The 25807-nt window shown below is 41.1% G+C and overlaps 1 protein-coding gene across 3 annotated transcripts in view; it reads right to left on the minus strand.

The window, feature by feature from the left end:
• The window catches only part of TBXAS1 (thromboxane A synthase 1), a 234144-nt gene that overhangs the window by 117646 nt on the left and 90691 nt on the right, over positions 1 to 25807 (minus strand). For all 3 annotated transcript variants that reach the window (XM_026083866.1, XM_026083864.1, XM_026083865.1), the window contains one exon: positions 14729 to 14825. In XM_026083866.1, coding sequence (XP_025939651.1) covers positions 14729 to 14825 — 97 coding nt within the window. The remainder of the gene's footprint in view (positions 1 to 14728; positions 14826 to 25807) is intronic.

The raw sequence follows: 25807 nt of genomic DNA on the forward strand, positions 1-25807 counted from the left end.
ATCTCTAGTAGGATAGTGTATATAACTACTTGTAGAAGTTAGTGATCTGTAGAGCACTGTCACCAGAGAGCAATGCTTTGTCAGGGAGCTTCCATGGTCTTTAATAATTTTTATTGAGTCTGTGTTTACTGAGATTCTTCACAGGCTTATAAACTTAAGCAGTTTGGTCAGATTTTCAAAGTGTTTTTTATATCCAGCTCTTACACCAGAGGGATCAAAGTCAAAGAAAAGGGCATTCGGTTTATTTTTTTTTCCTACAATGGATAAATAACCCTATCTTTTCTTTATGCTTCTTCTTAGAAATAGCTAGACCATTTTGACTGGAATATTCTACATGGAAAATATTAATTGAAGCAGTTCAAGTTCGATAAACTACTGAAAGCTAAATATTGTAATGGAACACGTTGGGCAACTGTAATTACAGATATCACCATTACCTCTGCTACAATACAGCTCCATTGGAACTGATGAAATACCACTATAGTCCTGTTTACATAAAAACATGATTGAAGGTCAATGACTGGTTAAACTGGGATGTTCCTGAGCTATTGTTAAATTATTCAGAATTATTTTAGGAAAGCAGCATAAAAAGTGCAAGAGTGCAGTTTTAGCTTCATCTAAATGCGCATACTGAAAATGGAAAAGGAAGTGGTGAAAATGTCCTTTGCAATTGCCTTGAAAAGGGGAAAAGGAATATCTTGTGTATCTTGAACTTTGAATTAATCTAGTAGAGCAGAACAGTGCAAGATAGTTCTTGTTTTTATGACTTATTTCCCCAAATCCTTTCTGCAAGGCCAAGTATGAAAGGAAAAGGAGGAGAACAGGACATTATTTCAGCAAAGAATGTAGGGTTTTTTTAGTGTCTATTGCTTAGCAGCAGTGAGGGGAGACTGGCGGGAGTAAATAATTAACATTGATCAGCAATCTTTTCTTCTTCTTCTTTTTTTTTTTTTTAGGCCCATGTGCCTAAATGAAGCCCATGAAAATGAGCAGCAGCCAGGACTGCTCAGAGTTGGGAGCACTTGTTCAACAGGAGAGCAGGGAACAAGGTCACCGGTGTGAATGAGCCCAAAAAGTAACAAGAAGGTGCTGGGAAGTTTGAAGCAAGCTTTTGCTCGCAGGTGCTCTGCCCTCCACCTGCGAAACACGTGGCAGCTCTTCCATCCCCCTACAGCATCAGACCACCCAACTATTAGCTATCCACTATTTACAACAAATGGTGCCAAGATATGTGGTTGCTACATAAACAAAGATGAATTCTCACTAGAGACTAAAATGAGACCTGCAGACTCATTTTTCACTTACGATCCATAAGATTTATAGCTGTGACTGAGTGTTAGTGGTAAGGGGTGTGTAGTCTCTAAATGCTCTTTCTCCTGGAGTTTTTACTCTTGCAGAATGAACATTACATAGGGTGTGACCACAAACAAAAATCAGAGAGCGGCATAAAGTTTTTACCCACAGGAAAGCTATCAGACACGAGGTAATTTTTTGCAAAGATCAGACAACAATGTTCCAGTCTACAGTCCGATAACCACTGAAAAAACAGCTGCAGCAACTGAAGATGCCACTTACCCCATCTGATGTCCGTCGCTCCCCTATACCACAGATTACCACCATTGCAATGGAGCTGGTAGAAAGACCCTGTGAGCGCTCATCATCTGTGTCAGTGCAAAGTCAGCCTGCAGGGCTTGGGAAAAGGCTGCATTGGTACGTGAACTCGGATGGACAAGCCGCCGTACTGAACCAGGCAAAGGCTGCCCACACGATCCGTGCTCCAGGCCTCGCTCAGGGAGTGGGAACTCCAGCTACTGCATTGTTAACAAAAGGTTGGTAGCAATAATGTTATCTTAAATCACTGCTGCAAAATTCAGAAGAGGGCACCAGCCCACAACCCTCTGGATCAGGGCTTTCTTTGCCCCACACCTAACTGTGCAGCAATGAGTCTAGTGAGAAACACTGAGTTAACCAGATCAAGTTAAATAGGAAATGAGCAGAGTCTTTGCCCAAAACTTGTTCGAAACCATTTTTCACTGCTTAACACATTCTTATGAGCTTTAGTGAGGATAGCATAGAGTATATAAAGCTTTATACCATCCTAAATAAACAATGAATTGGAAGCAGAGGTGCTGGAATCCCTTGGGAACACAAACAACTCATTTGTTACTTTTATCCCAAACAGGAGAGCTTGTCTCAGCACAGTCAGTCCAGGTTTGCAGTTTCCAGCATGCCAGTAGCTTTAAAATAGGTGTGGGGTCTGGTACCTTAAATACCTGCATGCTTACCTGCCATCAAAAAAAGTACAGAAAAGCTACATACTTGACTTCAGTTTCAGATTGGTGCCATGCTTTAGGCACCTGGGTTTTGTTCTGGACTGCTTTTTAGTTTGAATTATGTCAATGCATCAAATTCTTCCCAATGAAATTTGCACTTTGTACGACTATATTCAGGATAGCAGTGGCTCATGGTATTCAGCATATATAGCCAGTGTCACAGCAACGTAGAACGCCATCCTACAGGGAGTCCCAGTCTGAGCTGGTTTGGCTCCATTGGGGATGATCTGTGCATTGTGTTAGATAAGAACATTATCCTGATATCTTAAAAAAAAAAAATCCTACATTTAAATTCAAATATAAACGTAAAGGCAGGTAAATGGATTAAGCTATCTGAAGGAGTGGGTGGAGAGAGGCTTACAACTTTATTTCCACTAATCTTGATATGGAATGTTATACTTTTTAAAGCCACTTCTACTTAAAAGTAAAAGATTCCAAGGTTTAATATAGTAATGCCCACTTATACCACATTAAGTCTCGCTGAACAAGAATGAACTTCACATGCTCACACATGCAAGCTCCCAAACGTACTTGTATCACATTAGAAACAAAAAAGTTGTCCATGAAAAGAAGTCATCTGTGTACCTAACAGCTAATAGACGCAGGAGGGAAACAGATTTATGGCCAACATAGCCATTAGGAAAAATGATGCCCAGATGCAACCCACAGCTCTGGGAGTCACCACAGCAGCACTAGTTACTGGATAGGCCCGAGGGAAGACAGACTTTTTCCGTCTTGCTATTACACCACTCTCCAGTCTCTGCTACTGGCCACCTTGGCGAAGCAGATACCCAGCTGGACTACCCAGATCTTTGGTGTGATACAGGACAACCATTCCCATTCTCATTTTGCCAGGTCACAGCTGCTCCGATGCTCAGTGCTGACCTTCTAGGCTTCCAGGAAGGTACAAATTAATGAGTTCTCTGTGCTATGAAACGTCACTGGCTGAGACCAGAATGGGTTACTCTTTCACCAGAGGCTTCAAAGGGACTTTTTGTTCATGAGCAGGCAAGCTGCCTCCAAAAGTGGATCAACCCACAAAAACAAAGCAAAGCCCTGTGTCTCAACCCTGATTGTTCAAATATGTAAAAAGGCCAACCTAAATGTTGAGGTCTGAGCCTGTATCAATTCTGGAACAAATGACAAACTTATTACTCTTCTCCTAACAAAACCAGGCCGGGAAAGGCAGGAACCAGAGGACAGGACACTCTACTATATAGCAGGAATAAGGAAAAGGGTGAAAGCTGTAAACAAAGCCAATCTCCTACTGAAAATAAGAGTTTCATAGGTCTTAAATAAGGGATTATCTAAAAGCGCTGCTATTAGACTGAATAGGCTTCAGGAAAAAAAACACTCAGCATATTTCTGAATATGTCGAATAAGTTCAACTTCCTTTTGAAAAGCAACAGATCAACAGAAATCAAAGGTCAGGACCAGCAAGACTAGCACAAACTGCACCTCCACTCCACATGTATCACAGTTACTCATAGCACAGCCAGCTGAGGACAGAATTAGATAAGGAAGCAATACTAAATTTAAACAGGAAAAAAATATTTATCAGTCTTAAAATTTCACATCTACTATCCACCAATAAAATGGATTCTTTAAATAAGGATCAGAGCCCTGGGAATATATAGTCCCTTCCTGTCTATAAGTGTTGTTTTTCTTCAGAGTTGAAGTATAAAAAAAGATGCAACAAAAACAGTAAATAAATAGCCAATACAAGTTTGATGAAAGATTGGCTCCAAAGACTGCTTTTGGTCTGAATAGAAAGATATGCTTTCATCCTGTTTTGACTATGCTCATACGTTTACCTAACATAATTGGATGTAGTTAATATTGCAGGAGCCTTCAAGCAGCGCACATTTCCCTCATTAGTGGGTTTAAAGCCTTAATGATATCTCCTGTGCTGCAGAAAAGCCCAGTGTAGGCTTTAAAAGTGATTGGCAAACTTCAACAAGATTTTTCTGGGGGAGGGGAAGGGAAAACCTAACAAAACTCTGTTCTCATTTTCTTCAGTCATTTAGAAAATTTTGCAGAATGACAGAAAAAAATCCAGCAGGGATAAATAAGCAGATAAAGATGATTTCAGTTGATCCTACAGTAACTCCAAGAAATGTAAGAAACAAATAGCAAGTGGGTAGAAAGAGTGACTCTACCCTCACACATATCTGCAACATGCTAAGACACATACATACTCAGACCTACACCCAAACTCCTTCTGACATAAACAAGCACACAGGCACAGAGTATTGCCAAATCAGCATCTTCCTACACCTGCAGCAAAATCACCTTTTTGTAGTTTCATTATGCAGCTTTTTTTTTTTTTGCCTTTTTTTTCTTTAAATCTCAATAGACTTGGCAGGGAAGCCTTGCATCTAAGAAATAGCATGTCACAATACACCATTAACTAAGTACATGCAAAGGGTTTGGGTTTTTGTTGTTTGTTTTGTTTTGTTTCTGTTATTGACTAATTTTGACCATTTTCCAGGAACAGAAATTTCACAGCCTGGTTTAGTTTCAAAAGAAGCATAATTATGTACAGCTGTACTCAGTATTTCTTAACTGCCTTGAACAATCAGTGAAAGGGAGATTTGCACACATTATCAGTCACTATCATTAGTGCTGCAAAGTACGTAATCCATCTGGTGTTCTGATGTCTACCTAGGAGCAGGTATTGAACCAACAATGGCTGCAGTATAATAGCATAAGGAACAAACATTAAAGACAAACGAAACAATGCAACAACTCGAGTCATTTCTCGATGCCATATTGCCCTTGTGTTTGTGGTTCTGCAAACCATTTCTTATATTTACAGGTGTGGGGAGCAGAGAATTAAAAATGTAAATTTCCTCACCACTCCGCTTTGCAGCCTTCCTAACGGAAGAGGTATCTGGATACCATGGTGATGGCAGCAGCCCATTAATAAATCAAAGAAAGACTTAGGGATAGATTCAAATATTTAGATCCATGCTGAAAAATAACTTGCATCACACACATCCTATAAACGGTAAGATGACTCTGCATCTCAACATCAGGCATGGTCTCAACCTACTGATTCATCATGCCTTCATAGGGGAAACAAGAGAAAAGAGGAAAGTTGCTTTTGAGCCTTCTAGCCTCCTTACAGTCAATCACAGTGCTTTTTATATTGCTGAGGTTGATGTCCCATAACATCTGAAAACAGATAGCCCATGCCCTTTGTAATTCTGGAGAAGAGCTACAATATGCAAAAGTGAGAAATCTTTATTGTTCCGTCCCATCTGTATACAGCCCATCTGCTTCTGCTGTCTCTGCTCGTCCATCATACAGAAGGAATCAGCTCTTTTTATTTGCTGTCTTACCCGGAGATGTGACAAATACTGTTTTTCTCTTCCTCAATTAGAAATTCATACATCTTAGGCAAGCAAATTCACGTGGTCTACCTGGACAATAATATATCAGCCCGCTCAAACAGCACCATCCCAAGATGCGTGGCTTCCTCCAAGCCCCGTGACGCTGTGGCCACTGCGGTGGGGGGACGCTGACCCCTCCAAGGAGGGCTCTCTCCCGCTGCAATACAGTTCAGCGGTCGATGCAACCACCCTGTGAGCACAGTCACAGGCAAGAGGGCAACCCGATAACAAACCTTCCTAAAAAAACAAGCCACCCAAGTAACCCCTCAAAGAAAATAAAACATCAGTGAGAGGTGCTCCTCTTTAACAAGAGGTCTTGCCAAGTCAGTCAACTAGACTATCCTTTTATGTTGTAAAAACTAACTGGATTTAAATACAGTCAGCATTTTTTTAATTGCTTGTTTGTAACCAATTCTGTGGCACTCAAAACCATACCTATCAGTGTTCTCTTAAACTTTCAGGAATTCATCTTTATCAAATACTTAAACGTGTGACAAGAGACGCTGTTAAGTCACTTCAAGTAAAGCACAGAAGGACAAAGACTCCAAATTAAGGAAATGTTCTCCATTCTGGACAGACTATTAATAAATATAACAAGGTAAATATACACAGATGACCCACTGAATTAAATAAGAGATAAGAACATGCATAGAAGTAAGCAAATGCTAACATCTTTTTGTGAGTAGTAATCAGCATTGACAAGTCAGATGTCCACAGTAAGTACAAATGAGCTTTCCCACATTGCAGGACTCAGATTTCCCCTTCTGAATCAGAACTTACAAAAGAAAAATGACAAAAACATATGAGAAGATAGTCCACAAAATACCGACGAGTCATTTGAATCTGTTAAAATTTAAAAATAGTAAAGTTAATATTAACAAATATTTCAAAATAGAAAATTACTCCAAATGAAAAAAACACAAGCTTTTCAATAAAACTTTTCCCTCTTCAATTCTGAAGCTTCTTTTTCTTTTCTTTTAAACTATTTGGATTAACAGATATATCAAAACCCAACCCTTTGCCATCAGTTCTAAAGTACTAACATTCTCTAATGATAATGTCCAGGTGGAAATTCCCAGCATACTCTTTAACATTTGTTAAGGTGACAAAGCACTTCCTAAATGATTTGCCCTTGTGAGCCCAGGAATTCTGTAGTAAAGCCAAAAACTGAGCTCAGAACGCCTAAATCCCAGCCTAGAGCCCTAATCACAAAACCAGACTTCATCTCACTGGGGTTCAGATGATCAGGTGGTCCCAAGAACATAGTCTACTAATATGTTAAGTCTTTCTTTAAGGCTAACTGAAGCCAAAGTCTGATTAATTTTAGTCAATAGCAGTGATCATTTGACAACATTAGTTTTGTGCTATTAGCTGCAGCAGATGGAGAATAAGGGGCAATTTGTTGTGCATGCATAAAAAGGCATACACAGTCTGAAAGAAATGACCCTCTCAATATTTATTATATTAATTTTTTAAAGTGTCTATTGCAAACATATGCACTACTACTTTAAAACATTTAAACAAAACTGGATTTAATCACTCAGAAAAATTAACTGTCAAGCTCTGAAACCAAGATGAGCAAAGAAGAAAAGAAACCCAGAATTAAAAGGTATTTTAAAAGGTAGGGGAAAGGGTAAAATGGTTACATTTACATTGACACAGCTATGAAGGTATTCTACTACATGTAGAAGATAACCACCAAGGCACTCTGGGGAAAGCAACCTCTCCTGCACGGTCCAGGGAGATTGGACCAAACCAAGGATAAGGGCCCTTGCTCAGCTCCCTGGCAGTGGCTGGCACCGGAAAATCTCTCAGACCTCCAGCCTCACATGATTATACAACAGCACCCAGAAATATGGAGTCAAACAAATTAATATTAAACAGTTAAGTGATATACAGCCAAGCACATTCTCCGCTAGCATAATTCCCTTTATATAAAGATGCCATACCAGCCAAGATTTCAAACCAACTATGATGGAGCAGCTGCAGAAAACTGCTAGGCAAAAAAGTAAATCTTAATAAATTCACTGCTTGGACACCTTTTCACTTATCCTCGTAAGGCACAGAATGATTCTTGGAAGCACTGAATATTCTCAGCTCAGTGAGACTGAGCCTTGTTGTACATGTGGTAGGATTGACACTTGCTTGAATTTGTCCTACAAAGAGAGGGAGGAAAAACATCGCAGTTCAGAAGGACAGAGGACTGTGCATTCAAGGCACTGCCTGCCAGCAGGTGCGACCGCTTTGTTGTGCCCTGAAGGGAAACATCACCATGGCATGTATAAGATGCACATTTTGCAAAATTCCCATAAGACGAGGCGCAGTTGTTGCCTGCAAGGGTCTAATGAAAACCTCCAAAAGTTTCAGCATTTCCTCAAGCCAAGAAGAGACCCAAACCCAAAAATGCGTGCATCTGTATGCATCCACAAGTAAATACAAAAATACATGTGTGCACACATGCAGGTGTAACAACTCCTTCTAAAACCAGTTAAGGTACAAAAGCCTTAGGTAAGTCACCTTGCATGCCCTGTGTTAACCCAGCAGTAAACAAGATAAAGGAGAGAGAAAATGAAGAATCATATCTAAAAAAGACAGAAAGCAGTAAACAAACTTATACCACCATCCTTCACCCCACTGTCTCAAAAAACAGCTTGTTTTTAAAGCTAAAGATTAAAATGAAATTATTAGCTCATGGTGGAACATCACTTGTGTACAGTGAGCTTAAAGGATGGAAAAAAGATGTCATGATTTATATATTACATTATTTTTTTTCTCTTGCTTAAATTCTTTGAATCATTTTCCAAATATTGACTTACCCACGATCATACTGTGCATCACTACTGCTCCAAACCATGCCCCCACGTGCAGGTGAGCCTCTAACAAGGCACATCAGTCATCTGTTTACAAACTGAGTTTATGGCATTTTGCAACAACAGTTTGGAAATAAACTAAGAATTTCACTTGAGGTGATGATGATGATGACATTGCCAGAACAGGAAATAATCCTATGACATTTAATCTGAAGAAACGAAACATTTCTAAACCAAACAAGCAAGGGTACGAGGTCAAGACAGCGTGTATGTGTGTTTTCGTCAATAGCAAACAATATTTTGTTCCTTAACTATTTTTAAATGACATATCTCCAAATGAATATTTTAGTGGTTTTATTTTTCAAAACAAAAACCATGTTTGTGAGAGAGAGACTGAAGAAACAGCCCAACCCATAAGCCAGGGCTTGGATATGGGTTTGGATACACAACTGAATTTTTGCGTTCACTGAATTACAGTACATCATGCGCACGCTCTAAAAACTAAGACATAATGTGTCAAGTAAAATCCTGCGCAAGATATTTGCAAAAGGCCTAGAGCATGCACACGTGGCCAGTCACTGAGGTGTTTTCAGGCAGTCGTGCATCTCAGCCACGCTCCGGAGAGGCGTCATCAGTATCAGTCATCGTAGGGGCGTCTGAAGTTAACGCAACTACGCTGATTTATGTTGGCTGCAGACCTGACCCAATATTTGGATGTAGCTTTTGAGAGTGCATCATACACACACACTTTTCATGCTGCTACTCTATCCTCAAACCAGAGATCAGAAAGAGCAGCTGATGCAGTGGTACGTCAGCCGTCCTGGACCATAGCTGAACAAGATGCTGAAAATAGCCCCCTTCCAATCTGGCGATTGGAAATGGTTTGCTTAACGCTACAGGTAGGCCTGAAGCTTTACAGATAAAACAAAATAAAGATGAGGCCACCAGCACAGGGTAACAGGCTAATTACACATACAAAAAGAATAATGACATCCCACATAGATGAATTAGGAGGAGGAAGGGGGAAGGACAAACAAAAGCAGAAAGAAAAGAGAGCTGTCCCAACTCCTTTTCCTTCCAGGGCACACAAAGAATTTGTAGTGCCATGTTACACCAGCTTTGCTACTATTTTGTTATTTTTACTTCTTCATTATTATTTGTTGTTATTCCAGTATGTGTTATTTTCTTCCATTATAACAGCAAAAATGGATGAGAAAATAGTGGCATTATCTTACAGCTGTTGGAATAGGTATAGATTTGTATATTTAAAAACATCACCCTCCTCCAGTTGGTCGGGATGCAGAGTTCAGGATCTGGTCTGAACCAACTACTAGTTTCTGCTTGTGCTAGCTGTATTAATCCTGGCAAAACACTGACTCCTGCAGCCAGACAAACCTTGACTAGCCAGTATTTACCTTTGCCTTAGGGCTCACTGATCTGCTTTCTTGGCAAATAGCTTGGCCTGCAGCTTCTGAAACGATTTGCCATTTAAATGACAGACCAACTGGGTAACTGCCATATCTCCCTTCAAATTGCTATGTCAGAACATTCTGCTCCTACATTTTTAAACGTATACTTTAACGATTCCCAAGCACCAGTTCAAGAATAATTTTTCAATGCAGAAATTAAAAACAATCTGAAAACACATTATGTATCATTATCTTGCCTGACAGAATACAACAAACGTCATAAACATGTCCCACACAACACAGCAATGCAACTAAAAAGGTTAAGGAATAGTGTTAGTGCTCTTAAAAGACAACTTCCATTCAAGAGACAATTTACCGTGGATGTGAGAAGAAGGTATCATTTACTGCAGCAGAGCCCTGCCTAGAGTTCTGGCTGAGGTTTCCATGGTTAACCTAAATTAAAATCAATTCCATATTTTTTTTGGCAGAAGGTCTAGAAACTAATTTTCATCTTTTCTTCTTAGACTATAATTAAAAACATAGGGAAAAGAATTCATATGCCTCAAGTATGAAGGTACATTACACTAGACATTTTTGTTTTTAAATGGTTGCAACACTCACCTTAATCAAGTAAAAATTAAGTGGAAAAAAAGGAGGTCATTATTGCCTTCCTGTGATTATATGGATAATGCTAAAATATACCCCATGCTTCCAGGGAAATAACACCCTGTGTGCTAGACTTAGTTGCTTGTTAAAAAAATGAAGTGAACCTTAATGCAGGTTTGATCTTCAGTCACCATACAGTTCTGTCACAAGAAGTATTAATCAGTAACTCAAAAACAATAGAAGGCAGCAAGGGAACCTAAAATGCTCTTTACAGCAATATTCAAAAGATATTCATACTGAAGATGTGCAATGTATAATATCAAAGGGAAACATAAATGCATAAAACGAACAATAGCTTGGCTTCTGTTCACATGCAAAATCTAGTTTGTCTATATAATGAGTGAGCAGATAGGCTCGATGTGGAAAAAGCATGCAAGTGGACTAGGTTTATCTGGATGTGGAGACAGAGCACAAGACACTGCTTTTTCCAGAGCTGTCATTCAAGTGTAGACAGCCCTATTCAGCATGGACAGGGCCAACTAAACCAGCACCTGGTGCTATTGCCTTGCCTTGGCCCACTGAGCTTTGCCCGCCATCTGAGAGTGCTAGGAGCTCCTCTCCACACATGAGAAATCCTTATGGTGCTCAAATAGTCAATCAGAAAAAAGAAATCAGGTTAAGCTACTCAAAACTACTGCCAGTACCAGTACAACCATAATAAGATCCCTTCAAGACCAAAAGAATGCCATGCCAGCTTCCTTCCAGCAGAAAAAGGAGAAACATGAGTTTTTCATTATTTCAAGAGTGATGTCAAACCCTCTCTATTCCTCCAGAAGGAAATCAGGCAAAGACGTCCTCTCGAACTCCATGAGGGCTGCTCCGGATCAGGAATCCCCAAATGCAGTAAGGGGAGAAGCAGTTTCCAGTCACAGTAACACAACCAGACACTGTGTCTTCACACTCTTTGGATTCAGCCCCCAAGACCATGGATAACATGGCCCTTTACCTGTTGCCTTCACTGAACCATGTGGTCTCTTGCCTAGGTATTAAACTATGCAAACTTTTCCAAAAGTCCTTTCAGCAGATTAAAACCATTCTGATTCCCACACCTTTTGAATACTTTCAGCAAGCAGCCAGCAAGGACACAATTATGGATTAAGGTCATTCTTCTTACAGGTGATCAAAGATATGACATCACGTTACAGACAGCTTTAATAAAAGTTCACCAAATCATCATCTTATCAGCTCTTGTCCATCAAGTACATTCACTGTTTACAACACTTCACAAGTACAATTTCCCATTGTCTCTTACTCTAATGTATATATACATATATATATACATAAAAACAATAATTGGAAGAGCAGGACAATACACATGAATTATCAACTTCTTCCACCCTCTAATACACTTAGCTTTGAGAACTAGTGCTATACATCATGCAGTTTAGTGACACTTTGTTAACATAAGACTGCTCCAACTGCTACAGCGTGGTGAATAATGCATCTTTACAGCACTCTGGTTTAATATACTGACATTGCCCCTCTGGTGCATGAGGTACAAATCTTGGTTTTGGCAATGCTTTTGGGGGGGGGGGGAAGAGTGCAGTGGGTTTTCCCAAGGTCTGTTCAAACCCACCAGTCCCAACCCCTTCCCCATCCTTCTCACTCTAAAAGACTAACACTGTCAAGCCAAAAAAGGTTTGGGACTGAAATAACACAAGAATGCCACGTCTGGACTGAAATATATTAGCCTAGCTTCGTGCACAGCATTAACTCCAAAGTGAATCCTATAACCATTCATCAGCAGAGCATTTGGGAAGGAAAGGGTAAAGTAAGAAAGAGGGAGGTATTTTGTATTTTAAATTCTCCACTGGCAAATAGAAACTCTTCCTTAAAGTAAAGGAGTTTGCTTTCAGTAATTTTAAAAGATATAAACAGTAGCAATCCCATTAAAAGCCCCAAAACAACATTTATTCAGTCAATATGAGAAGAAAGAATTCTATTACTCGGAAAGTGCTTTTCTTGCTCTCACCTTGCAACCATTATTCACATACAGCCAAAATTACATTTGAATACATTCAACTGGCCTTCATTACATACCATCCAACATTATTTATTTTTGTATAGAAACCTTTACATATACCATAACAAAACACTTCACTGAGAGAGTTGACTGTGAATTCAAGAGGACATGCAGCTTTCAGGGCAAAAATTTAAATGAGGAAAAAGATCCCAGAGTTGGATGTGGCAGGTCCCAGAAAGGGAAGACTGCTGTTTCTCAGGAAAGGAAGAGCAATGGATGGAAGAGGGGGAATAAAGTGGAAGATGAGAGATATAAACACCTGAAGATTGCAGCTGTGTGAGAAGACCACAGAACAAGCAGATAAAAAGCATACAAGACAAAGCAAGTTCATTTAAATAAGATTCATGGGTATGAACCAAGCCAGAAATAGCAATAGTGCATAGGGGGAAAACTACACCCTTTGTTAAAGTGAGGGGTAGGAATTAAATTTTCACATTTGCCACAGGTTTTCTGGTTAGTGTTGGGGATATCGCTCTATCTGTGCCTCAGTTCCTCACACATAAAATAGGGTGTTGTGCAGAAAACCCACCAATGGTTCAGGGGACAGTCAAGTGATAAGGGTAAGATATGAACCTACACAGACAGCTGTATCTAAAAGATCTCTGCTGAAGAAAAAAAGGCAGAGGGAGACTGGCTAGAGTAACCTGAATTATGTGAATTTTAGAGAGGAACACAAGTGTTATAGACCATGACAGACAGATGTACAACCAAGGGAAAGAGAAATAAACCATAAAAGCCCTAAGAGAAAGAAGAATTCTGCCAATATAAGAAAGGTGGCAATGCACAGACAAATGTGTTCAAATGACAAGGCTGACTAAAATTAAGAGCAGAATGAATATCTCAATGTTTCCTCAAAGGAATGCTCTCTAATTTCAGAGAGCTGTTATTTGGACACCAGCTAACATTATGAATAATGCGGATAATCTGCTCCCATCAAATGTTCAGGAGAAAAGAATGGGAAAGGTGTAGACAAGAAGAGACAGGGTTCCTGCTTGGGAGCAGAAGGAAAGGGACAGGAAGTTTCTTCAAATACAGAGAAACGCAGCAGAGACCCTTATGACACACAAGAACTTCAGCCTAAGAAACCTGTATGCTGGGATTCCTCCATTCAGATGGGCGTTACAGGCAGAACGAGGGGACACTGGTATGAGTAGTTATAAGATACAGGTATTCACAAGATAAACCTTATGCACCAGCACAAGCAAACACAGTGGACAAACAGTCTATGAGCAGATTGATGGGTTGGGCAGAGGAGCAGAGGGACAGAGGAGACAGATAGCTGATCAGGGGAGACATTTCCTCTAAGGGCATACACAGCCCTCCTGAATATATGTGGTTTTATTTCAGCAGGTTTGAGCATACGAAGGGGCCAGGAGGAAGAAGGGAACGGAAGACACTGAGGCAACGTGTGGTCACAGTGACAGTATTTCCTTGTAAAATGTTGAGGAACTGCTGTAAATCTAGCCATTACCCCCTCATTATTTGTTCCAAATAGCCCTTGAAAAAGCTTTTTAACACATATGTGCATATAAATAAGTCATCAACAGAATATGTATGAGTCCTTGCTAACCCTAACTTCATTCTCTGCCATTTGTTATTTTCACAGTGATAAATAAGATAAAGCAACATATGTTAGCTGCGGGAGGCATGGCCCTGTCCCAGGCAGCTTGCTCCTGCCGCAGCAAGTCTAAAAATACAAAACAGACCATGGCTGGGAGAAAGCAAGTAATACTGTCCCCATGTTACAGTCTGGGAAGTAAGGCAGAGAGCTAGAGAGTGATTTCACCAGGATTTCACAGGGGATCAGTAGTAAAACTGGATATTGAAACACTCTCTATTCAGTGTCCATCCCATGCCTCAATCACAAGCGCATCGCACCTCTTTTAATGGCATTTTAGCCTCAGAGTGTCCTGATAACAGAAGCATTTGACTGAAATGTATATAGTGTGAGTTTATATATCTTTAAGTTTTACTGAACCATGTTGTGCATCTTTCCCTGCCTATCCAGCTCTCTTGCAGTCACTTCTGGTCAGAACTCAGGCTAGCAGTACTACCACTTCTGTCCCCAGAGACAACCTTTCTATCTACTTACAGTTCTGTTGGTGAAGTTACTGAAGTCTGTCACTAAGATATGCTTGATCATCTCTGGTGTGGACACCACCACAAACATCTGGCGACCAATGTAGTACCTACAAAGACAAAGTGGAGAGTCATTTTAGCAGGTAACTTCAATCAGAGAATCATGACCAGTCCTAAAATGCCTCTGTTGGCTTGAAAATACTTGGCATGATCAAATATCACAGAAAATATGTTACATTGGGTAAATCCATATCTTTATCCATCCTTCTCAATTATTGTTTTTTAAATTAAGATGCATGATTCCATAATTTAAAGGACACAATTTAAAACCTTTAACTGATTAATCAGTAATCAGCCAGCATTTTAGCATAATCCTTGACGCACTCTATGCTCACTGCTGAATTCCGTATGAAGTGACGTAGCATCACTAAATTAAACTACAGACGGACAAAACATTAGTTACCAACAACCTAAACAACCCTGAAAGAACTTCAAGATCCTTTATCCTGAAGTTACAGTGATATGAAATGTCTTTCCGTGGCAATGCCCTGTCTACCATGACACTTTTCAGAAGCGCCCCTGCAGCAGGGCTGCAGTAAAGGCATTTTAAAATAAGTCCCTCCCCCAGCAGTATGTATCCCCCACTGTGGCCCATGGGCACACCATGCTTGGTGGCTCTGCAGCAGGGAGGAGGGAGTACCACCAGCAAGGAGAGGTGGCCTATGGGCCCTACCTTTGCCCACTGCTGGACCAGAAAGACCACTCAGACAGTGCTGCCTCTGCTCTGCAGGGAGGGAGGAAGAAGAGGATGACGGCAGGCACAGGAAGGCCAGGCAGTTCAGAGCAGAACACAAGAGCAATAATCCAGAGACTGCAATACTGCGGTAATATCATCGCCTAATCATTTTGGCGTGATATACCATAGAATCGATACATTGCTTATCACCTGTCTACGTTGCAGCAACAGAACAGGCAAGCAAACCCTGAGCCGGATTAAATTTAGTAACTGAAGGTTCCCATGGCAATGAAGCTGCAGCAGCACTGATTTCACCAGGGGCTAACAAGTCAGGCAAATATCCTGACTGGAAAGCAGGGTTTCACAGTCTACCTTGCCACCTGTACCAAAGCTCATAACAAATGGCAGAGAAGAATAGGGAAAGAAATCTTCCGGAAGGAAGAAGACATCTTCTTGTGTCCTTTGGTGAGTTTCCAGAGGGAAATGCTACCTCCCGAATCTGACGCACAGGCTCCACTTGTGTCTCTGATACAGGAGCTACGTATTCTTACCTTCTTCAGCGTTGAAATCAAACTTCTTTCACCTCACTCACTTTGCCCAGCTATACCAAAGTAGCTGGCTGTTAAGGATCAAACATTTCCTCAGACTCTAATACATGCACACAGGAGAGCTGTGGCCTCATTTTAAACAGTGAATTGACCAACCTTTGCAAAACAGGATAATACCCTAGATGACCCTTCTGCTTGTCACTTTTAGGATTCCTGTGGTAGCACCAAGAGGCACCATCCTGCATGTTACATGAAGCCCGTGTGTGACAGCTCTAGCTCACTTCAAACTTGGGAGGTTGCAGAGCTCTGGCTCAGGTCCAGCGAAGTAAGGGGACGGTACTCACAGCCACAGGTTGCAGCGTACCTTGTGCTTAAATGTATCCAGGACTAAAATGTGAGAAAGGAGCATCTCCTATTCAAGCTGCTTGTATGAGACAGTGACTTTCATATCAGGCTTATACAAACAAATCTATATCTCAACCTCCAACTCAGTCCAGCCACCAGAGCTCCCAGTTTTGCTTCCACAGCTAAACTCATTCTTTCTGATCTAATCTTCTCCATCTTTCTATCTATAGTCACCTATTTTTCCTTTCCTAATACTGAATCCAGTTACAAATAAACGCAGGGAAAGAGAAAGAACAGAAGGGAAAAAATCCACTAAAATTAATAAATTGAAAATATTGAAAAAATATCTTAAATTGCTTTTTAAGCAAAGTTCCTCCTGCTTTTAAGAATGACTGCTATAAAGCACACTCATCTTTTATCACACCCCAAACAGTAAAAGCTCTCTTCCTAGCTTCTTTCCATTCTCCTGCTTTCTGCACATAATCGTTCTAACCTTTTCTAAGGCACAAAAGAAAGTGGGCTTGGGTGGGTATGGATATGCTTTGGAAAATTAAAAATTACAAGCTAGGAGCATGATTTCCATGTTTTTCTCCTGAAGTTAAGAAAAAAGGAAAAAGGATGAGAAGAACTAATTATGAAACAAGATTGCCTGAGCTATTTCACTTCACAAACACAGGTCCAGAACCTGCAAAAACAATGGAAATACACATGACTTTGAATACCTGAGTTTGAAAAAACTTAGAAAACTTAGAATCCTTTTCAAAATCAAGGCCTTCATCTTATACCAAGAGGATATCTCCTGATTAGGATTTGTTTACTTGTTTTGAAATGGCAAGTAAAAGATAAAATCCTCCTGAACAATAATCTATTCTTCCCAAATAACCCTGCCATGTAATTTTATTTTTATTCTGTATTACTATGTGAGGATATCGCCTACCTCACATAGGCTTAGATTTATTATTGAACAAAACCTGATATTCTTGTCAGATTTTAATAAATAAGAGTTTGAAAAAAACAAAAGCCTCCTAGCAAGCATATTACAAATGGATTCATGAATAATTTAGGATAGCACTTTTTATTAACTTTCTCCAGGTTAATCTTTTCTTAGGGCTTGTCCACAGACAAAAGTTCTGCCTTTAACTATAGCAATACAGTACAAATAAACTGCTGGACCCAATCCTTTGCTATATTTTCATGTAGGGTATTAGGAGTGAAATAAAAACACTCTCAATCTAGCTCACTCCTGTAAAGAAACAAGAGCGTGTGAATGTAGTATGGAGTCCTCCTAGTGATACAACTCTGTCCGCACCAGAATCTGCTCTAACACTACCATATGGGTAAAAATAAAAATTCTTCACCCACACACGAGTATGATTTTCAAGTGCAGATGAGGCCACAGTTACCTAAGTTACACTGGTAGGGTAATTTCCTTTAAATTTCAGTTTAAACTGCAGCCTCCCAAAGCAGAGAAAAGTCCACGTTCCTGACCCGTAGATTCAGGTCTGTTCAAAGGTGAGACAGAAACCGGCATGTTGGCATGAGGACAGCATTCACTTTCGGCAGTGGCCCCCATGCGCGGTCGGTGCCAAAGGCTGCGCCACGCTGTCCCAGGGGCTGCGCCCCAAGTTTTGCCAGACGTCTTCAACAGGGAGCACCCATCTCTCCCTCGCAGGAGCTGCGGCAAAGCCAGGTGACCTGCCAAGCATGTTTACTGCCCAGCTTGCAGGTCAAGAGGGTTATGTGCTAGCACACTGAGCAAAGGGAGTTAATGTGTATTCAGGGCGTTTCAATAACTCGAGAGGCTGCGAACACAAAATGGGCCGTTGCCACAGCTGGGTTTGTAAGAGCAGCACAGCATTGCTCATCCGGCACTTCATGACACGGACGGAGGCTTCTGCCTCATGTTCAGGTTTCACCCTGGACATTGTGGTCCTCCTTGCAGTCATTAACCTGTTTAGTAAACGCGTCTTGTCTTTTTTTTTTATTCCAAGGACTGAGTGGTGGTCCAGCAAGGATTTCGGCTGTTCCCCGCGTGCCCCGCTGTTGCTTTCCTCAGAGCCATCATCCAGTCATCCCATGGGCTGTGCCTCAGCCCACCTGCACCTCATGCCTGATGTGGCAGCGGCCACCAAAGCCACAGTGTGGCGGCACGAGGCACCAGCCACTCCGTCCCCCCTGCGGCACTGAAATGCACCATCTCCCTTTCCTGCATTTGACAGGGACCCCCTGGGAACCCAGCTATCTGCTCCCAGGCTATCACATGGATGAGTCACCCACCCGTAAAGCTGCCATCTTTGTGGGGAACAAGTTGAAGGACCAATTTAACACCACCCTTTCTGCACCCCAAAGATCATTCTAGCCATAGTGTATGGTGACCTGCTGCCAGCAGCATCCCCCCGGATCCCAAGCCACAGAGGTATTCATGAAGCAAAGCTCTCAGCAACATTACGTTGCCACACAGGAAAAAAAGGAGCGTATACACTGTACATCGTGGCAAAGGGCCACATGGTTTTGCATAACACCAGCATGAAAAGCACCTGCAACCCTCTCGCCTTGTTTATAGTGCTGCTGTCAATTCATAGAAGACTTTGATCTCCCTATCTATTATCAGCCCCATGCATTTCAAACATCACATTAATCATAAAGCATATATACGCTGTTAGGCAATAAACAAGGCTTTATCTTATATGCTGCAGTCCGGTAAAGTACACAAAGATCATCTGAAAAGCTAAATGAAAAAAGAAAATTTTATTATCTCCATCTTCCTCAGGGAAGAACAAAGAACAGAGAACAACCAGAAGAAAACACAAAGAAAAGAAAAAGAGGTGAAGTATGCAAACGTACAGAACACAGGAGAAAAAGCTAATTTTCTTAGGAGACATTTCCAAAGAAAAATAAGTTCTTCAATCACATTGCCTCTATTATTTAGAAACATCCATTCACAGCAGGCAGAGAAATGCAAAAATGAACAGCGTACTGCTTGTTTAAAATAGGACTTAAAACTGGCATTGCTTGCTTAATTATTTCAGAGGTCAGCAAATTGATTTGTCATGAACACCATCCCCTTTAGCTCCTGTAGGCAGTTCAGATCCTATAGGACTAAATGATACGTAACTAATAGCTGCACAGCCCAGACACAATCTCCACAGAAACTGCTACTCTGGTCTGAGCGGAAAGGAAAGGAGCGAGGAAAAATCAGCAGGTACTGGTGAGTCCAATCATTATTGGTGTCATACTAGCGCCTAGAGGCCTCTGAGGTCCCTGAGCCCTAATCTGGTAGGAGCTCTGCATCAGGAGGAGGCTCATCCGAGGCCTGGGGATCCTACAATTTAAATAACCACAGCGGAGAAAACAAAGAGCATCCTCCTCTTTGCAGTTGGGAGACTGAGTCATAGGCAGGTGTAGAGGAGCCTGCAATGCCAGGCAGTCACCTATTTTCCCTACTGACCCTCCGTGGGAGCAGAGCTCCTCAGCTGCGGCTCCCACCTGGCAATCTCAGGCCGAATTTCTTTGGACACAAGGATGGATGCTGGAAAGTCAGGAGCTGAGCCCCTGTGTCACTGCTCCCCGCGTCCCAGGCTACGACTAAACTGATGGCATGCCCTTTCCTACGCTACTTTTAAAACACTGACAAGCGGAATACCTCTAGATTGGAGAGCTAAGAAACACAGGCTACCTCTTAAGGGGAAAAAAAAAAAAAATATATCAGAAGCAGGTGAACTTACTGCACATGAAAATGAGGCAGTGGCAGCACTGAGTAGTCTCAGGCACAGAGAAAAGTTTCAAGGCACAGCTCTGCCAGTACAGACATGCCTTAGCCTAAGAATAATCCAGCCCATTGTGCAAATTCATAAAAAAGACGACATGGCCACAGTGATTTCTATTTAAGAATAAATTGTTTCTCATTTCCTTTTTTGATGAACTATGCGTCTTTTCAAGTCATGAAAGCTTTAAAAATAAGCACACAGAACCATTTAATTCCTCACTGTATTAAAAATATCATGTAACAAGACACACAGACGTTCGTGTATACTTTCTGTGCTGCTCTGTATTGCTGTGCATCCACCTCTTCGTCCACACACCCAGGATTAAAAATGCTATCTTCTACATACCAAGAACCTCCGTGCTATCTCAGACTCGCACCTTGCCAAGAGACCTCTGCTTCCTGACATGCTTAAGGAAATATCAAAAAAGGAAGAAAATTCTGGGATTATTTATATTCTTCCCACTGTTAAAAGCACAGCTATTTTTAAAGGAGCTCCTCCCTCATCAGGTCCAGTAAAAGACTCGTGCTACAAAAGTAATATTTTTAGGGTTAAGGGTAAGGAGGAGGAGGACTGCTTAGGGCTATTACCTGGCACAGAGTTGGTAGGACCTCGCAAGCACCTTATACCAGTGGTGCAAACGAGATCTGCTCCCTGGCATCTTTAAGTCAGACTAGGATTTAGCAACTTGAGGGCATTGCACTCATTTCCTAATCCCTTCCCCCTTCCAAGCAAACGGTGTGGGAGACGCAGACTCTGCATGGCTGTGTTAATTCATTCATGAAATGAAGTAGATGACATTTACCCATGTATAAGAAATGACAGGGATTAAATTAAGCTCACAAAGTGCCACGAAGAGGAAAAAAACCCTCTAAATTATACAAGCGTATTTGGCAATCTGTGTCCATTTGGCTTTCCATGGAAATTTGAGTCTGGACCCAAGTGCAGAGTTTAGGCATGGCAAACAAAAACCTCACGCCCACGCCAACAGACCAGGAAGAGACGCAGCAAAGGGGATGGAGACAGGTAACTGAATCATTTCTTTTCCCATGCTAGGTGGGCTGCAGGAGAAACCCACGGAGAGGGCAATGCCGAGCCGCACAGTGTTCCTGCTTTGCTTCCCTGCAGCTGGAGAGCTTCCGCCTCCCAGGGCTGCCTCCGTTTATTTTTATCCTGGCAACGGGGCTAGCATGATTGCCACCACCACAGCTCCGCGCATTTGCATCGTATCACCAGTGTTGATTAGCTACATCAGTATTGCATTTCATTAAGGCAAAATGAAAGCTGTAAATAGGATAGCGTTTTTATAGGATGCTACTGAAAATGAGAAGTGCTGTGATATTAATAAGAAACCAGTTGTTCCTCCTGCCTGGAAGTACTGTGCTATTTTGACTGGGTGAAGCTGAAAAATGCTCATCGCTCTTAACTTGGCAAGACTGCCAGAAGAAGGTTTCCAAATCTTTTCCCATCATGTTTCCCACCAAGCTTGGACTGTATTAGTCTGGGTTTTTTACTCATGTTTGGACAGTGACATTTCCACCAAAGCTTGTTTTGTCTGCATGCATTAAAGCGCAGAAGGCCTGACTGATCCCCCGTGACGTTGCAGCAGACGTTTCCTGTGTGTTTCAGCATATTTCTGTGCCTGGCCTCTCTGGGGGTTTGCGAGGCACAGCGTGAGAGCAGCCTCAGCTCGGGCTCTTTGCACCCAATCTGATACCAAAGTATCCCTTTTCCATATGCTGCAAGAAAACCCATCAGGTTACTATTTCCAGAACTGTTCCAGAACAGGTCACTGTTTCCAGAGAAGACTACATCTGGGAGATAGAAAACTTTGTGTTCCTCCCAACTTTATTTGCTGCCATCTACACTGTGTTCATTTACAAGGATTTGGATGAGTCTGTTTTTTATGTTCACCAGTGTTGCATTTTTTTTTTTTTTAATCAGCACAGTTAAAAAAAAAAAAAAGGGCTACAAGATGGGTGAGGAGGATAAGCTGAGAGCCATACTCAGGATACACATGGGCAGACTTTTCTCTTTCTGTCTTTATCTTTATTTATTTTTTCTTTTTAAAAATAATGCAGGGAGAGGGATCTGTTCGGAGTTTATCCAATTCTAGTCAGAGGCTACAAGCAGGTTCACTTGACAGACAGGTAAGCAATTTCTAGGAAACACCAGGAAACGTCATGGGGTCAAGACTACAGCCATTTCCTACAAGGTAAATGGAGACAGCACAGGGTACTTGAAGATTAGGGAGATGACTGGGACGCTACGCAGAAAAACATGGCTAAAAGAACATACGGCAGAGGGGCGGCAGCGCACTTCTGCTTTCTAGCAGAGCCTGTGGGATCCACCTGAACAAGTGGTGGTGAAGCTGGGGATGATCCTCAGCGTCCCAGGCGGCAGGACAGGGCACGTGTTTCGCAGTTCAGGCTCCAAGGAAAACTGGGAGGTGGGGAACAAAAGGAGCATAACATGTATGCAAACATGCAGAGAAAATGAAATTGAACAGATTTCAATAGAATTTGGTGGTACTTCAGCATGGCAACAGACAGCAGTTTATAAAACAGGGTGACTCTAATAGAACCACAAGTGCAATAAGGTTGCTAGTTACAACACCCATCGTTAAACTTCACATGAGCAAACACAACTCCAGATGACTAAAGCAAAACCTATGTTATCTGACTTCTGCCTTGTAAAGCATTTCTGACCAGGATGAAATAGAGAAAACTTACATGTCTGGTCATTTATTATTTTTTCTCCCTAAGACCTAGCACCAGGTAAAAAATAAAAGCCATCCATACATCTGCATTTCTGCAAGCTTCGTTTCATACACACTTTACGTATCAGGGCCAAGACTCACAAGTGTGACTAGAGTTTTTCATGTCTCTGGTTTTGGTTAGCCATTTTAGCTCCAAAGGGAACAGCTTTCAGAAAACACTGAATATCTACCTTCTGAAAAAGTTACATCCTCATACATATTTTCAGAACAGGTATTCATAACAAGCACATTCAAAAATCAGTAGGCTGTTTCTGTTTGTTTTGATTCTGCACTTTAGCTTTGATTTCCTGGTAGGCAAGACAGCTCATCCAGCTTCTGCAAATATGATGAGCAGTGGTGGACAATACAATGTTTTACTTTTGCATGCATTTGAAATAAACATTTACATAATTTTCTTTCCATCTATCACATCTTACTGGCATTTTGATCTTAAATCAATAAATAACAATATATTTCACACCATCACTTTTTATTCCTTTGTTTATGTCAATGCAGATCCATGCACTTCCACAATGATAGTCTTAATATTAAAATGTTTTAATTCCTCAATAATGCAAAAGACTCCATTTAATAATTTTCAACATTATAAACACAACAACATGATAAAATGAGTAAGCCAAAATGGGTTTTGCATAACACTCTAAACATACAAATACACTGTTTTGTTAAATAAGAAACAATACACTGACAACATGACTTAGTCATAGCTACCAGCCTGAAGATATTTGAAGTTTAAGCAAATGAAAGCAGGGTTTTATAAGTGGGAAGCAGTGGGCAAGCCATACAATTAGTTCCTCTGCAATAAACCCACAGCACTGGGCCAGCATCAGCCAGCCTTACTCAAGCAAGTAAAGGTTTGCCTGGCTGGCCACGAGGGGGCCGGTCATTGGGACTCACTTTTCCTTTCCTGATCCGCATAAAAATATGTTGAAACAAAGGAAAAAGAATAGTAAAAACCTACTGAGTTCCTAGAAATGTACTTTTTTATGCTACAGGATACAGAATGCATGTAAAAATTCATTTTTTTTTAAATCCTTGCATACCTAAGGTAGTGTATCTTTTTTCTAAACATTTTTAAGATCTATACACATAAACACACAAAACCATTTAATTTTGTTAATGCATTGCTAAATGCACACTAAGCCCAATAAAAGTCATTTCCCAATGCTTTAAGCATTCATCATGAAACCACTAGCAGAATTCTTTAAAATAAAAATGCTAGCCATGCACACGACCAAACAAAATTATCTCGGGAAGGGCTAATATCTGACCATATGGAAACACTAGAAAGCAGAGCTTTGTTATAGGACTAGAAGGAAAAAATACATATTTTTTTTTTTCCCCTCACAGAAAAATTGTAAAGATAAAAATATTTTTAATACTGAAAAAGCTGCAGCTCCAGGAATCAATTCAATCTGTGTCGTGCTGGACTTTAAGAACCCATTAAAAAGAGCTGTGATAAATTTCCTAACCTCTTTCAGTGCACCGCACAGAAGACAAAGGAAACTGAAATTCAACAGAGATAGAAAAGAAAGAAAAGAATGGGGGGGGGGGGGAAGAAACCATAGATTGTGTATTGGTGGTAACATCCTTGCTAACAACAATGGGCAAATCCGTGACACAAAGCCTGATGGAAACAGGAGCGACACACACAGCTAATGATGGCACACCCAAGCAGCAACTTCCAGGAATATCTGCTCTTATAAACGGACACGGTGCTGCTGAGAGGTAGCTGAGTCACTACTTTCGTAACACAGCAAACTCCCTCGGCAAGCACACAGAAAACAGAGCTTTGGGATGTGCAAAGCCCTGGTAAAACACATGCGGAGATAATATCCTGCAAAGAGGTAATAATAGGCTCTCCTGGTTTAAATTATTAAACCTTGCCAAAACCCACGCAAGTCCAAGGATTTGTCCCAATAATTTAATTTGCTGCCATGAGAAGAAACAGATCACGTTTCAAACAGTAGTATTAGTAAGAGCACTGCCTGGCTGACCTACTTTTTCATTTACCATGTTGTACCTCTCTTCAACTGCAACAAAAACACTTCTTTGCCCTATTTTTTTTTTTTGCCAGTTTTATAACAACTGACATAACACATTACCTTGTTCTGAAACAACCCAAATCCCAGAAGATGGTGGAGTTTGTTCAGCCCTCTCCTCTTCCGTGGACCCGTCCTTTCACCTTGGAGCAACAGGTCCTGTTCACTTGCTCCCCTCCTTCTGAGGGACAAGTAACAGTGGAGCATATCATACAGACACTGGGATTTGATTCCCTCCACATGCTGCACATATTCAGGTTCTGCTCCTGGCTGCGTTAGACATCTGTCCTGCACCTGATTTTGGTTGCCCTGGGACATTAGTGAGATTTTAGCTCAAAAAATTCTCCTTTTTGGATCAGCTGTATCCACTCCGCTACAGGTCTCAGGGCTCCTGGAGGATCTGCCTCATTTCTGAGCTGCCCAGGTGAACTTTAGCACCCAGTGCCACTTTGCTATATTATGTTTAAAAGCTATTGGTTCTGCGGTGTCTGCTGGAGCTATTTCATGGAGCCTTTCCCTTCAAACAGTAGAGCACACGTGAAACACCAGCAGTTATACTTAGGATTTTTGAGATGAAATTTTCTGAAGCAAAAATTGCATTTTTAACTGTTCAAAGTCTACCTAGAAACAAGGGAAAACAAGTAAATTTGAAAACACACCTATGAAAACACTTTGTATTCCTTTTAAATATACAGGTATTGGGGTGAGATTATTAAGTGACTTGGATCTGCACACAACAACAGAGCTATAGCAGAGATACGACCCACTGAATCTATCTGTAACCCCTACAACAAAGCAAAAAATACAGGCATAACTGTAGGATGAACCATCACTGAGGTAAATATATTGATCTATCAAAAATGATTGAAGACTGACAA

This window comes from Apteryx rowi, unplaced genomic scaffold (assembly GCF_003343035.1).
Source record: "Apteryx rowi isolate R43461 unplaced genomic scaffold, aptRow1 scaffold_62, whole genome shotgun sequence".
Taxonomy (NCBI): Eukaryota; Metazoa; Chordata; class Aves; order Apterygiformes; family Apterygidae; genus Apteryx; species Apteryx rowi.